At 32.5% G+C, this 16,961-nt stretch overlaps 1 protein-coding gene across 2 annotated transcripts in view; it reads left to right on the plus strand.

Annotated features, from left to right (window-relative positions):
- ADGRB3 (adhesion G protein-coupled receptor B3) overlaps positions 1 to 16,961 on the plus strand; it is a 755,063-nt gene that overhangs the window by 408,350 nt on the left and 329,752 nt on the right. For both annotated transcript variants that reach the window (XM_019029897.4, XM_019029899.3), the window contains 2 exons: positions 2,939 to 3,088; positions 4,025 to 4,100. In XM_019029897.4, coding sequence (XP_018885442.1) covers positions 2,939 to 3,088; positions 4,025 to 4,100 — 226 coding nt within the window. The remainder of the gene's footprint in view (positions 1 to 2,938; positions 3,089 to 4,024; positions 4,101 to 16,961) is intronic.

Consider the following 16,961-nt stretch of genomic DNA (forward strand, 5'->3'; position numbering starts at 1 on the left):
TATTACTAAGGGATCATAAAGAACCACATTGCTATTTTAGACATCTGCCTATCTAGCATAGAGGTAAATATGTATAACTTTAAATTTCATATTTGTAAAAACATGTATATTGATAATTTCACAGATATAATTTGAATCTCATCAGTGTATGAAAGTATATACTTTTCGTAATGGATTTATTGAAAGATTCATACTACTTTAAGAACTATTTTGCTAAGAGAGTAGATTTTAAGTGTTCTCACCACACAAAAAATGAAAAGTATGTGAGGTAGTGCTTATGCTATTAGCTCAAATTAGCTATTCCACAATGTATACATATTTTAAACAACATGCTTTACATGATAATTATACACTATTTTGATTTTCTAATTAAAAATAAAATGAAATAAAATACCTTAAGAAACAGAGACATATTTCAGGATCTTAGTTACCATCCATGCAAACATCTCAAACCACTTAGAATGTGTACATACTTATAATAGTAAAAACCTCCATTACATTCCTACTGTAGTTAATAAATACGTGTTTATTTTCACTTCTCACACTGAAAACTATGCAATTTAAGGGACTTATTGCATAAATTAGTGACCCTAATTGATTTTTCCATTCCTTTAATCTAGACTGTGTTCAAAAGTACAGTCTAGTTTATATAATCATAATTTAACAGCTAATGTACCTCTAACTGAAGAATGAGTGTATTTCATAAAGTAAGACCCATGCATGTACAACTATATCAATTTATGGATTTATGAATATGGTATTAGACGAGCATTTATTATGAGTAAAGTGATGTATGGTTCATACAGAATATCATCCACTGGTTATGCCTTTCTGTTTGTTTTTTGTTTTCCATCTAATGTGTATAGAGACAGAGAAATTATTAGACCTCAGGGTCGAATAATGTATCTTTTATTCTCTTTTATAATAGAAACTAGTTGTATGGCAGTCAGAAAATCTTTATTTCTTTTCAGCAGTTTTTGGAGCAAAGAAGTGAAATAACTTTCCTCTAAACCCCAAGACATCAAAAGTTAGAGTTAAGGCATATAACAGTAGATACACTTGATTCTACACATTGAATAATGCTTAGAGGACTCAAGAAAGAATATCCTACTAACTTGCTGACCTGCTCATCTGTATACAGCAGGGATTTGGACCCTGCAGGAAAGATGAACTGGATTATTTATGGACTGCAAAAAGTATATTGTTTTAAAATTTAAAGAAACTATATTAGAGCTGGTATCCCGAAACAGCATTTAACATCTATAATTTATTTATGTGTTACCCAGTACCTTCTTTCTTTTAACATTACTTACAAAGTACTTTTTAAAGCTTAGTATGTCATATTAGAGGATAAATGAAATACCATCCTATGCTGATAATGGATTGACTAATCACCTGAAAGAACTTTAATAAAGTACAATTTCACTAATGTGATATACTAATACATAACCAATTTAATTTGAAACTAAGTAGTGCAGTAATATATTTATACAACTAATATTGTTAAATTCTTAATTTTCATCCTCCTGATTTAAATTACAAATTTTTAAATGAAATTCACTTATGAGGAGTGTAATGAATTATTTATTTATTTATTTATTTATTTGTTTATTTATTTATTTATTTATTTTGAGACGCAGTCTTGCTCTGTTGCCCAGGCTGGAGTGCAGTGGCCTGATCTCAGCTCACTGCAAGCTCCACCTCCCGGGTTCACACCATTCTCCTGCCTCAGCCTCCCGAGTAGCTGGGACTACAGATGCCCACCACCACGCCCAGCTAAATTTTTTTGTATTTTTAGTAGAGATGGGGTTTCACCATGTTAGCCAGGATGGTCTCGATCTCCTGACCTCGTGATCCACCCACCTCAGCCTCCCAAAGTGCTGGGATTACAGGGGTGAGCCACCGCACCCAGCCAATGAATTTTTACTTTAGCTTTTCAATTGCAATAGCTTTTACAATTGTCTGCATCATGTTTCCATATAAATTCTCCAAGGGACACTTGAAAATATGATATAGAACAAGTGTGGACCTATCCAAAAGTTTTACAAATTACACTTCATTATTGAAAATGCTTATAATCTAGACATGCTGGAGTATTTATCATCATAGTTTTATTACACATTATAAATTTGTATGTAATATAAATTTGTATATAACTATTAAATATAATAAAATATATTAAAGTATTACTAAACTTATCATTCATACATTTTCTGATATGTATTATAATATTTATTGGTATTAAGGACACAATTCTCTGTTTATATATATATATTTATACACACACATTTTTACTTTCAATTTTAGAGAGAAGTTTTAAGAATTATTATTAATCTATTTGATCACTATTTCTACATATTATTTTGGTTTTGCAACTCTGACATTATTGGTACCTTTATTATATAGATTCTGACAGTTCTATCTCCCAAAGTAATATGGCTTTGTTCTCCATTTCTTCAGGGTACCCTATCTAATCCACGAAAAGTTTGTTCCAAAGACAGTGTTCAAATGAAAATGCAGAAAATTTCTTCTTAAGACAAAATTCAGGTTTAAATGCAAATTTCAATCCATTAGTCAAGTCTGTTAATCAAAACGTTTTTAAAAAATACAGTATGAGTTTCTAACAATTAAAATGGAGACCAACCATGAACAATCAATATAGCAGTGCCTGTTAATACTCTCAGAATATCCACTCCATTATTGACCACCATTGTATGATACCCACTGAAAGCAACAAAAACTAAGACTGATAAGTAAAATTCAGCAACTTTAATGAGAAATTTTGTCTAATAAGACGTAAGTTATTTTGTTGCTCTGATAAATACAATTTTGACTTGAAATTTTATTTTGAATATACTGCAAAATTTACCTTGATCAACACTGATTACACTAAAATGTAAAGCAAGTTTAATTGAAATTATTATTTCTTTTTTAATAGTGGCTAGTATTCAGAAGCTTCCTGCAGCCTCTGTTCTAACAGACATCAACTTTCCAATGAAAGGACGAAAGGGAATGGTTGACTGGGCAAGAAACTCAGAAGATAGGGTAGTAATTCCAAAAAGCATTTTCACTCCGGTGTCATCAAAAGGTAAATATCTGAAATAATATGAGCTTGAACAAGACATTTTTGATAAGGTCATTTAATTAGAAATTAGGTATAAATCTTCATACATTAAACGGTTTAGAAATAGTCTGTAATCATTATTTTAAACTAATTTTCTAAATATGGACAACTTATTCTCGGTTTCAGAGTCTCTGAAAATTTACTGAAGAAAACAGTCTATTACAGTATGAAAAATATACAAGTGCAAATTATCGACCTGAGTTTGACATGGTCAAGTTTCAATATTCATGGTTTTATACCCGTATAAAGCATGTGGACTAATATTTTACCTTTAGGTATTGAAATGTGTTGTATTTTCCATGCAATGTCATTTTTATTTCTGCCTCATTAAAATTTGCTTTGGTTTGAAGATATTATTTTGGCATACAAAAACAAATTTAATACCTGGGTGATAAAATAATCAGTACAACAAGCCCCCACGACACAAGTTTACCTGTGTAACAAACCGGCACATGTACTCCTGAACTTAAAGTTTAAAAGAAAACAAATTTGAGAAAAAATTAAGTTTTTAGAACATTTTTAATAGCCTTTAAAATTAATGGCTCTTTTCAAAAGTGACATCGTACTCACTTTTGCAGATGTCGACCTTAAAAGGCAAAAATCCAAAAGAGAATTGGCTCTCTTTTCTGATATCGTTGGGAAATTAAACTCTCAAATGGAGACTAAGGCAGCTTCTTGTCTCAACCTGGTAAAGGAAGTTTCCTTCGTGATGCAAAACTATAGAAAACACATCTTTGAGAGCTACCATTAATGTGCATGGTTAGGAATGCATTTCTTTTTACCAGGCTTTGTCTTTGCATAAGGAAGTACTGGAATTATCTTGTAATTAGCAGATTAAAGTTTTATAAGACATAGTATTTTCTTGCTGTTTGCTAATACTTCAAATTTTATTCTTTCTAGAATTAGATGAATCATCTGTATTTGTTCTTGGCGCAGTCCTATACAAAAACTTAGATCTAATTTTGCCCACTTTGAGGTAAGCTACAAAGTAATAAACTGTTGTAATTTTGTAAATTATTCCAAAATGTGATTATAGCTCATTCTATAAAAATAGTCAAACAAGCTGTGATAATATGAAGGGATTTTTCTTAAATGAAATAGAAAATACAAATTTAATGAACAGACTATTAGCAATTATGCATTTCAAAACAACTAGAAAAGATAATTTTGGTGTCTGATTGTAGCCCTGCAAATTCTTTTGTAACTGATAATGCCTTGCCTTGATACTGAAAAAAAAAAGAAAAGAAAAATCACAAGTGTCTATAATAGAATGGGTCATTGTAAAATTAATCTGTCTTCTCCCTTTAGTTGTACTTAATGGTACTGTTCATCAACATGACATGAAATTAAAGGAGTGTCATGATGACTGGGAAAACATGGTATTGTTTATTTGCACAAGATCTTAGTTTGCTTTGAAATAAATTTTCAATTACAGCTACATTTTTTAAAAAAAATGTTGCTGTTTATTTAGAGGACTATTTCTGGAAGAAATCTATTAATTTCTTTCCTCCCAGATATTAAAAGCAATTACAAATAGTAATTCTACCAAAACTAACTTATTTGCTTTACTGTCTTATCTACTATACCAAATCTCACAGAAAACATCATTCACATCTACTTGGATTGTGATGTTATCATTCATAGTGACCTGTTTCTCCACATCACCTCATTTTGGAAGATAGAGATAAAGTTGTTTTAGTTAAATACGATCACAGTTGGACTTCTTTGTTATACCCTCATAAATAAAGCTTTACATTTTTGGAGAGGAAAGAATATAAATGATGTGTGCAGTTATACTGCGGACAAAACAAATAGTCTAATAAATAAAAACAATTAGAGTTCAGTGCAGATGAAAAAAAAATCACCCAAGGAAGCAGCAGTGATTAGGCTTGAATCTTTAGAGAAAATCTTTCTACGTGAAGCACCTTATTAATATAGGTAGAGAGTCATCCAGAGCCCCTGTGGTTGTCATGCAGGGTCTCCTTCAACCATAGAGACAGCCATGGGAAGTTGAAATTTATTTACCTCCCTTCTCCTCTGAATAGAATTTAGACTTCCTCAATTTGGATCTATTTGTGTTTGTGTTTTGCTAAGAAAAAAAGTTTGAAAACAAAAAAGTCTACTCTCAACTTTTCCAGTGGTTTTATTAAAACTCATTGGTATTTACAGTTACTCACAGATTAAAATTTACTCATAGTTACACTGCCTATATCTTTGTGTTTGATGTTGAGGAGAGATATGCTAAAGTTAAAAATGTTCAGATAATCAAAGTTAGTCACTTATTTCAACAGGGAATTCATTTATATAAAGCTTATATTTTAAGAACTCTAGACACTAACTTAAAATCAGGTGACTTGTGTTTTCATTTCAATTAAACATGTCGAGAATTTTATAAACTTGTCCAGTCACTTAGTAATTGTGTGCCTTCAGTTCAACTTTAAAATAGAAACGTATTTATGTGCTACATTCTCCCTATTTGCTCTTGAGATACATAGTGAATACAAATGAAATATTCAACATAAATTTTTTAGATTAGTTTCCCTCCTAGATGTCCAGCAATGTTGCATTATGATAATCTTGTTCCATATAATCTCATAGCACTCACTCACCTACACAAATGAAGTCAGGTTATTCCAAGTTTTATAAATGTATGCAGCCAATATAATTGGAAATTTCCTCAGGAAATTTCCCAAGGGATCCCAGCCTTTTTTGTAAAATGAAAACGAAGTATTTAATTAGTGTTTCAACTTAAAAAAAAATTTCATGACAGAGGCAGTTTGTCTCTTACAGCTTGTGGATAGATTAATGGATACATTATGGATGATTTAATGGATATAGTAGAGACTAGTCTTATGCACTGGCTCCCCTGATGCCACCTGTAACATAAAGGGATTCAGATAGACCACTGGGCAAGTCACTGACTTTTTTTAATAAGTAAAATGTGGTAATTGAACTTAAAATTTTTTTCACCTTCAGAAATTATATTTTCATTGCAGAAAGTTTCTACATATTCTTTAGATTGAAGTCCTTAATAACCTCTGTATAAGAATTACAAATTTGTTTACCTGTACATTCTTTGTATCCATAAAGTAATTTAGTAAATGTCTATAGGACAACTAAATAGTGCTTAGATCATTGACCAGATATAAGGACAATAGAATGCTCAGGATGAAATATTTGTTAAGTACTCTTAGAAAGGTGAAGTACTAGTGTTTACTTCTCATTTTCTTTTATCTCTTATAGTAACATAATGTGACCACTAAGTACCCTCGAGCTTGTTTTTCTCCTTTTCAAAACATTCTTCCAGAAAGTCTCATGAGTAACTGCGCCAATTATAGGTCTGCTAAATGAAAATATACTTCTTAATGAACAAGGGTGATTCTTTTTTCTACAGTCACTCAGCAAATATTTACTGAGCAGCGTCCCTGCTAACAGTACTGTATTAATTCTTTTAAACTTCCCCTGCTATCGCAACTCTCAGAACAGTTCTTAATAAAGGGTCAAGGATTTTTTTCTGTAATAATTAATTTTTTGTTTTGAGACGGAGTCTCGCTCTGTTGCCCAGGCTGGAGTGCAGTGGCGCGATCTCGGCTCACTGCAAGCTCTCCCGGGTTCACACCATTCTCCTGCCTCAGCCTCCCGAATAGCTGGGACTTCAGGTGCCCGCCACCACGCCGGGCTAATTTTGTATTTTTAGTAGGGATGGGGTTTCACCATGTTAGCCAGGATGGCCTTGATCTTCTGACCTCGTGATCTGCCCGCCTTGGCCTCCCAAAGTGCTGAGATTGCAGGCATGAGCCACCGCAGTAATAATTAATTTTTCTATCTGATAGAATATCTTATATAAGACATCTTTAAAAATAAAGCACACAGAAGTTTAATGTTTGTACTATGAAAATATTTTAGGACCAGAGGATTAAAATATGTGTATTTTGTAATTTTACTATATAAGTTTGTGTGAATTGAACTCAATAGGAAAGATCTTCTTATTCAACATAAAAAGTACAAATTCATTCTATGTGTTCAGTCATTATTTACAAATTTTTATAAAATATATTCCTAGTTGAGGATTTTACTAATTATCTGTTGAAATATGTGAAGCCACATTTGTTATACACAGAAATAATAAGAGTAGGTTTGCTGTTAGGTTTCCAGAAATGGTATATTTTGGTATAATAATTTTCATAATTTTTCTCATAGAGACTATGAAGGAGGACTTGCTGTAATGCTTTGAATAAATATAGTTTAGAAATTGTCCTTCATACAAAGACAAAAATAATTTTACATGTTGGCTCTCTCTTCTATTGAGATATTTCTCTTCTTCTCTTAGCCCTAATATACATTCAACTGTCCCTCGAACTGCAATTTTTATTTTACTATTCAATTGTCTTCCCTTTTAAAGTTAAGTAGATTCAGATTGTTACTTCAACTGAAGGAAATATGCTTCAGATGAAGTCCAAACTAAATATGTGCTTTTCTCAGCCTCTCAACTTCCTTCTTCAGAATAATTTCTTATAGATAGAAAATATGGATGGGCCAGGCATGGTGGCTCACGCCTGTAACCCCAGCACTTTGGGAGGCCGAGGTGGGTGGATGACTTGAGGTCATGCATTCAAGACCAGCCTGGCCAACATGGTGAAACCCCGTCTTTACTAAAAATACAAAAATTAGCCGTGCATGGTGGTGTGTGCCTGTAGTCCCAGATACTTGGGAGGCTTAGGTGGTAGAATCACTCGAATCTCAGAGGTGGAGGTTGCAGTGAGCAGAGATCCCACCATTGCCCTCCAGCACTGGGTGACAGAGCAAGACTCCATAAAAAAAAATGTATAGAACCATAGGATATTAATGCTGTAAGGTCTTTTAGGGTTTAGTGTGAGCTAGAACTCTCATTTTATAGATAAGAGAACTGAGATCCTTATCGCTTAGGTGACCTGCGTAAGATTATATGTCCATTAGGTAACTGAGTTATAATACAACTTATCTTGTTTGCTAAAACCAGGACTCTTCTACTATATCTCATTCCCTCTATTCTGTTACTATTTATTATTTTATCAATACAAACCATAGACTTCCATGATAGCACATGAGTATATCTGTATCCATTGCAGAAAATCTTGTAAGAGCTAGAGTGGGTGGCTATGTGTGGGCAGTTTCAGGGAGCACTGGGGCTGGCCTGGTGGCCCCAGCCCAGGCTGTCAATACCAAGGCTTGAGTTTGTCACACCTCCCATTCCCCCATGACCACTTATGTGCATGTCCAGCCCAGTTCAGAGGGTCCTTTGAGAGAGTGAGATATTGACACACAGACCACATTCACATTAAGGAATTAGAAAACATCCATATCTTGGCAAGCTCATAAACTGCTCTGAGAATTTTAACTTACTTTTATAGCATTTTTGGAGGCCAATTTGGCAATACCAAGAGCCTTAAAAGTGCTTTGTCATTGATATAGCAATTCTACTTCTAAGAATTTATTTTAAGGAAATAATCTCTAAGGAAATAGAAAAGTATATCCAAGTATACTTGGATATACTCAAGCCAAGAAATCAATAAATGGTTATAAACAATCATTTATCTGATTCATTTAATAAGTTCAGCTTCCAATTTTGTGGGAAAGCCATGAAAGTTCTGAGTATGTGAGCAGTATGTCGTTATCCTGTTAAGACATGAAAAATGTAGTCCCTTAAAAAATGCATCTTATGTAATGATTAACATTAAAGACATTATAAAAGAACTAATAAAATTATATGTAAATTCCACTATAGTGGAATAAAGGAAAATACAGATGAATGAAAACTAAAGTGTCTTCATAAACCGAAAGTTATTACAAAATTATTTTTAAAGAAAGGAACAAATTTCAATAATGCAAAAATCAAATGAATTTCTTGTCAAGTACACTAACCTAATTAAGATAAATGAGGCTGAAATTTTTATATATTCAGGAAATGGAGCTCATTTGAATTCCTAATGCTATAAAAAGTAAAAATGAATAGAAAAATAGTATTGGAAATAATAGAAAATTGAAGACATAATCACTTTTACACCAATGCACGCTGAAAGCAATCAACCTGAAGCAGTCAGCTCTCTCCAGAGCTCATGTCCTTAGGTTTAGGACCTCAACTTTGAATCTTCCTTTTTAATTCTCACTTTGCAATGGAATATTCTAGTTTTGTGACGTTCTGTACCTTTTTAGAATGTCTTCTCATGAAAACATTAGAAATTTAAATTATCTATGGAAATAACAAATTGGCGTAGCTTATAGTATAAAATATTGTGGTGTTAGTGCATTATTTTTTAAAATCTGGGTTTAGTTTGGTCAGATATTTTAAAAGTGAATGTAAATCTCTGATCACTTGGCATTTTTAAAATTCTAGATTCTACATATCTTAGCAACCTACAGTGAAATTCTAACTCCTTTCAAGCTTTAAGTAAACCCAATCCTACTTTGTAGCAGCTGTCAACTGATTTTAGTTTTAAAAACAAAGATATTCAGCTTTAAAATTTTGATAAAGTACCCAAATTCCCATACTGTATGAAATCATCTATTTTATTTTGGTCTTATTTAAATCGGTCTATTCACTTAAAACATTTATGAAAGTTTCATTTTTGAAGCTACATGAACTATAAATCTAAAAATGGAAAAGGACTATAGTAACTTTACTAACTTCCATTAAACCCATAACATCTTTTTGTTGTATCTTATCTGGCAATACTGTATGTGTGCTATTAGTTCTGCCATCTCCTCCATTGGTGATTTTTCTATAACTGCATTACATTTTTTATTGTGTTAAAAAAACATAAAATTTACCATAATAACTATTTTTAGTGTACAGTACAATGTTAACTATATGCACTTGTGTAACATCTCTAGAAACTTTTCATCTTGCAAAATTAAGACTATACACATTAAAGCACAACTCCCCTTTTCCCACTCCCTCTGACCCTTAGCAACTATCATTCTATTTTCTGATTCTGAGTGTGACTGCTTTAAATACCTCATGTAAGTGGAATCATGCAGTATTCATCTTTTTGTGATTGATTTATTTCAATTAGCATAATATCCTTTGGGTTCATTTGTCTTGTAGCATATGATAAGATTTTTTTGTTTTTATACGGCTGAAGAATATTTCATTGTTTATGTATATACCACATTTTCTTCATCCATTCTTCCATTGATGGACAATCAGCTTGCTTCCACCTCTTGGCAATTGTCAATTATACATGATGAACATGGGTGTTCAAATATCTCTTTGAGATCTTTCTTTCAATTCTTTTGGACATATACTCAGAAGAGAGATCATTGGATTATTTTTTATTTGTTTTTTCAGAAACTGCCTACCATATTCCAAAGCAGCTGCACCATTTCACATTCCCACCAACATTGCATCAGGGTTCCAATTTTCCCACATCCTTGTCAACATTTGTTATGTTGTTTTTTTGTTTTTGGTTTTTTTGTTTTGCTTTGTTTTGTTTTGTTTTGTTTTTGACACAGAGTCTCGCTCTGTTGCACTGGCTGTACTGCAGTGGTGCAGATCTCAGCTCACTGCAACCTCTGCCTCTCCGGTTCAAGCAATTCTCCTGCCTCAGCCTCCCAAGTAGCAGAGATTACAGATGTGTACTATCACGCTTGGCTAATTTTTGTATTTTTAATAGAGAGGGGATTTCCCCATGTTGGCCAGGCTGGTCTCAAACTCCTGGCCTCATGAGATCGCCACCCTCGGCCTCTCAAAGTGCTGAGATTACAGACATGAGCCACCCAGCCCAGCCTGTCTTTTGTTTTTTAATAATGGTTATCCTAGTGGGTGTGAGGTGATAACCCATTGTAGTTTTGATTTGCATTTCTCTTATGATTAGTGATGTAGAGCATCTTTTTATATCCTTGTCCATTTGCGTACCTTCTTTGGAAAAAATGTCTATTCAAGTCTTTTGCCCATATTTTAATTTGATAATTTGGTTTGGGTTTTTGTTGTCAAGTTTGGGAGTTATTTATATATTCTGGATGTTAACCTCTTATCAGATACGTAGTTTGCAAATATTTTCTCCCTTTTCATAGGTGGCCTTTTCATTCTACTCATTGTTTTCTTTCCTGCACAAAAGTTACTTTGTTTTGTTTTTTAATTTGATGAAGTCCTATTTGCTCATTTTAGCTTTTCTTCCCTGTACTTTTGGTGTCATCTCCAAGTTCAATGATTTGAATGTGTTTCTCTATGTTTTCTTTTAAAAGTTTTATAGTTTCTAGTCTTATGTTTACGTCTTAATCCATTTTATGTTGTTTTTTATATGGTGTAGGCACATGGATATCCAGTTTTTCCAACACTGTTTGTTGAAGAGATTATCCTTTTCCCATTGTGTAGCCTTAGCACCCTTGTCGAGGATCATTTGACCATATACATGAGGATTTATTTTTGTGTACTCTATTCTGTTCTGTTGGTCTATATGTCTGTCTTGACACCAGTACCATACTTTAAAAATAATCATTACTGTAGGTTTGTAATATAGCTTGAAAATAGAGAATACTTTTCTTTCTTAAGACTGCTCCAGCTGTCAAGAATTCTTTGAGATTTTATGTGAATTTTATATTTTTTTCCATTTCTGCAAAAATACCATTTGGATAGATTGCTTTGGGTAATATGGACATTTTAACCATATTAAGTCATCTAATTCATGGACACAGGATTTCCTTCCATTTATCTGTCTCTTCCTTCATTTTTTTCAGAAATGTTTTATAGTTTTCAATGTATAACTCTTTTTCCTCCTTAAGTTTACTCATATTTTATTTATTTTGATGTTTTTTAAATGGGATTCTTTTATTAATTTCCTTTCAGATTGTTCATTGATAATGTATGGAAACAATTGATTTTTGTGTGTTAATTTTCTTGCATTCTGCAACTTCACTGAATTTGTTCTTTAATTATAACAAGATTTTTAATGTTTGTCTGTGTGTAATCTTTAGGGTTTACTACATATAAAGTCATGTCATCTATGAACAGAGGTAATTTTACCTCTTCCTTTCCCATTTGGATGCCTTTTATTTCTTTTTCTTACCTAATTGCTGTTTGTAGGACTTCTAGTACTATGTTGAATAAAACTGGCAAGAGAGGGCATTTTTGTCTTATTTCTGATCTTAGGGGAAAAACTTTCAGGGTTTTTTTGTTTTGTTTTGTTTTGTTTGTTTTACCATAAAGTGTGATATTAGATGTGGGTTTTGCATATAAGACCTTTGCTATGTTGAGATAATTTCTTCATGTTCCTGGTTCATTAAGCGATTTTATCATGAAAGGGTGTTGAATTTTGTCACATGCTTTTTAAAAATCATTTGAGACAGTCATGTGGTTTTTGAACTTCATTCTGTAAATGTGATGTACTACACTGATTGATTCTCATTTGTGGAAACATCTTTGCATTTCAGAAATAAATCTCTGTTGGTCATGATATATAAACTTTTTAACATGCTGCTGAATTTGGTTTGCTAGCATTTTGTTGAGGATTTTTGCATCAATATTTATTAAGGATATTTGTCTGTAGTTTTCCTTTTTTTTATATATAGTATCTTTGTCTGATTTCAGTATCCAGGTAATACTGGCCTCCTATAATGGGTTTAAAAGTGCTCTCTGCTTTAATTTTTTGGAAGACTTTGAGAATTAGTTGTGTTTATTCTTCTTTAAATGTACTGTAGAATTCTCTAGTGAAGACTTCTGGTCCTCTAGACTTTCGTTGAGAGGTTTTTGATTATTGATTCAATCGCTTTACTAGTTATGGGTCTATTCAGAAATAAAATTTCTGCATGCTTCAGTCTTGGTGTGTTATATTTTTTCTTAGAATTTGTCTATTTATTTTAGGTTATCTTGTATGTTGACATATAATTAATTGTTCATAGCTGTCTCTTATGATACTATTTACTTCAGTGCCATCAGTTGTGATGTCTCCTCCTTTTTTTCTGGTTTTTGTTATTTGAGTCTTCTCTCTTTCTTTTTACTTACTCTTTTTAAAAAGGGTTTGTCAATTTTGTATATTTTTTCTCCAAAAATCAACTCTTAGTTTTGTTGATTTTTACATGGGTTTACTATTTTCTATTCTGTATATTTCAGCTCTAATCTTTATTATTATCTTGCTTCACTAACTTTGGGTTTAGTTTATGCCTCTTTTTCAAGTTCTCTGAAGTATAAAGTCAGGTTTTGATTTGAGATCTTTCTTCTTTTTTAATGTAGGTGTTTACTGCTATAAACTTCCCTCTTAGTACCTTTTTGCTGCCTCACATATGTTGTGTGGTATGCTGTATTTTCATTTTCACTTGTCTCATGATATTTTCCAATATTTCTTGTGATTTCTTCTTTGATCCGCTGGTTGTTCAAGAGTGTGCTGTTTGATTCCTACATATTTCTCAATTTTTCAGTGTTTTTCTTAGTATTGAGTTCTAGTTTTATTCCATTGTAGTCGGAAAAGATACTTGGTAAGATTTCACTCTTCTTCAATTTGTTAAGGTTTGTTTTGTGGCTTAACATGTGGTCTATCCTGGAAAATTTTCTGTCTGCCCTTGAGAAGAATGTGTATTCTGCTGTTGTTGTATGGAGTGTTCTGCATGTGCCTGTTAGGTCCAATTCATCTATAATGTTATTCATGTCATCTGTTTTCTTATTAATTTTCTGTCTAGGTAATCTATCTAGTTAATCTGTCTAGTTATTAAAAATGGGATATTAAAATATCCCATTATATTGTTACTATTTATTTCTTTCCTCAATTATTTCAATGTTTGCTTCACATGTTTGGGTGCTATGACATTAGGTGCACATATATTTATAATTGTTATACCTCCCAAGAGAATCAACCATTTTATCATTACATTGTGTCTTTTTTTGTCTCTTGAGACAGTTTTTAACTTGAAGTCTATTTTGTTTGATATAAGTGTAGCCAACCTCATTCTCTTTTGGTTATCTTTTACATAGGATGTTTTATCCATACTTTTACTTTCAGTCTATGGATGCCCTTATATACAAAGTGAGTCTGTTGTAGACAACTGAATTGTATTTTTAATCACTTTTTATACTCTCTTTAAGATATGGTTCATGTGCCTTTAACTTCTTAAGACTCTGCAAAAAAATGTGAAGATTAAGTTGGGTTACCTTTGAATGATTAATTCTATATATTTTGAAATGTTTTATATATCAATGAGCATAAATCTCAAGGACAGAAAATAATTTTATTATTTAAGTCATGAAATCCATTTGGCTGTCAGATCTGCTTTTCTAGCAGTGAATGCAAATGTGCCGCCAGCCAGGGAGCATTAGCAGATCACAAAGCCTGACATGACATATCAGAAGCCAGCTATTCACTTGTGCAAATTAGAATAAATTGATGGAATAAATTAAAGACAATTTTGTACACTATACACTTTTTGAAAAGGAAGCCATTGCATAATGTAAATTTGCTTATTTTTTCTCCTTTATTAGGCATTTAATACCATGATATTGGCATTACATTTTAAATCAACTTGTTAAAATTTTGACATTTTTGTTTAGTATTTGCTTATTAAACAAAACACTCAAACATGTTTTAAGTATTAAAATGTTCCAAAGAATAATACAAATGAGGACATATAAATGATAGATAAAAATCTTGCTCTCATTGAGCTTATTATCATATGGAAAAAGACACGCGTAGAATTGATGGATGCTTTCATAGAGGTAGGTGCACGTTACTGTATTGGGGCACAAGGTGTCAGGGATTCACATGAATGGTATTAGCACACTGATATGCATGCATAAATTGACACATATCTCTTCTCAAATATATTCTAAATATATTAAAACATACACACATTTTCTTTCTCTCTCTCTCTCTCTCTCTCTCTTTCTCTCTCTCTCTCTCTCTCTCTCTCTCTCTCTCCCTCTGTCTCTCCTTCTCTCTCAGCAAAAGCCATAGGGTTGATTCTGTCCTCTAGGGAACTTCTCCACCAGGCCAGTTGAGCAGCTGATGAACCTAACACAGTGTAATATACCCTGCAGAAGGCAACTTATTGTAGCTACTTTGCTCCTTACAGACCAGCCATTCAGGGCCAAAGTCTCCACATTCCCAAACACACAGGGAGCTTCATAAATATCTTGACAAAATTGCAATCTTCTTTATAGGATACCCACATCTGTGTTTGTTTTCCAGTAATGTATCCATTCGTGGAACTTAAACATAATAGAGATACCTTTCTAATGTAATAATTATCTAATAATAATTAAAATTGGTAATCATTGGGTTTTATTAAAAGCCGGTAACTAGGATTATAAACAGAACCAGAATAAAGAGACAAATGGAATTTGAGTGAAGCCTCAATATTTTTGTTTTGCAAAACCAAACCAGAACTTAAACATATTCAGGCTAATCCAAAAAAGGAACTTACATCTGTCTGTTAAGGACTGATTGTTCTCTGGGAGAAATGTTCATAATTTCTCTGGTAATGACAGGTGGATATTTCCCCTAACTCTAAGCTGTATACACCATTCTCTGGGAGGCCTGCCAGCTGTGCTAATATGATCAACCACCCAGGATCACCTCTCAACTTTGTCAATTTCTCTATTCTCACTTGGTTCCCTGATCACTTTTACTCACAGAAAAACATGGAAGAATAATTTGGCAAAGGAAGCTTGGCATTTAGAGCTTAGTTTTCTGTCCTTCAAAATGTACTGTACCTTCAATTGACTCATTTAGCATTTAATGAAAAAAAAAAGACTGTTAACCAGCTCTCTCTGTCTGCAACAATCTTCCTCTTAACAAAAACAAAATAGACTTATGCTTTGTTGTTTTTTACTCTTTACTCTTAGGCTGAATAGCTTCCTGAGTGTTTAAAAAACTGTCATTTGACATTACTGCATACATGAGAAATGCACTTAAAAATGTTAACCCATGCGAAATAGGTGTATAGTTCCTCTGCTACTAGATATAGTAAATTCCTCCAACCACGGAATAACTCCGCATTTTTTTCTGATGAAATCTTGTGCCGAAAACCATCTCATTCGAGAAAAACAAATCTCAAAAAAAGCTAGGTTCAGCATGGTTCCACCGTATCAGAACTATATGACTTAAATGGTACAATCACTTTAGAAAACAATATGGGAGTAACATAAAATTAAGTATGCCTTTACAGCATAATCAAGGAATTCCACTCTCAGATATTCACCTTAGACATATGAAAATACATATCCATACATAAAATGTGTATGGTAATTATTTATAATAGCCAAATATCATTAGCTATTATTTCTAAGGGCTAAAAATCAGAAATAACCTAAAGGTTTTAACCTAATTGATAAATACATCAATAAATTGTGCTGTATTTGTACCATAGAATATTACTCAACTGTAAAAGGAAACAAAATAGATGAATCTCAAAAACGTTATGCTAAATGAATTAAGTTAAAATTAAAAGTCTATGTACTATATGCTTCTATAAAAATGAAATTTTAGAAAAGGCAGAATTATAACAGCAGCATGTCCGTGGTTGCCTGGGAGCATGGAAGGGTAGGGGATGAAACACAAGGGGACTTGAGAAAACTGCTTAGGGTAACGGATTGTTTGTCTATGTTAAATGTGGTGGTACTTACATGGTAGTATACAGTTATCCAAAGAATTAAACTATGTACTTAAAATTGTGAGTTTTATCTGTAAATACTACCTCAAAAAACAAAAAAGGGGAAAAAAATTAAATGATTTTGTCATTGATACCTAATGTGAATTCTCCAGAATAGTACATGCCCAATGGAAGAGCATGTGGTTTATTATTTCACAATTCCAAACAGGGATATATTCACACATAAACACTCAAGTGTGTTTTGAGTAAAATTAAATCATCT

This window comes from Gorilla gorilla, chromosome 5 (genome assembly GCF_029281585.2).
Source record: "Gorilla gorilla gorilla isolate KB3781 chromosome 5, NHGRI_mGorGor1-v2.1_pri, whole genome shotgun sequence".
Taxonomy (NCBI): Eukaryota; Metazoa; Chordata; class Mammalia; order Primates; family Hominidae; genus Gorilla; species Gorilla gorilla.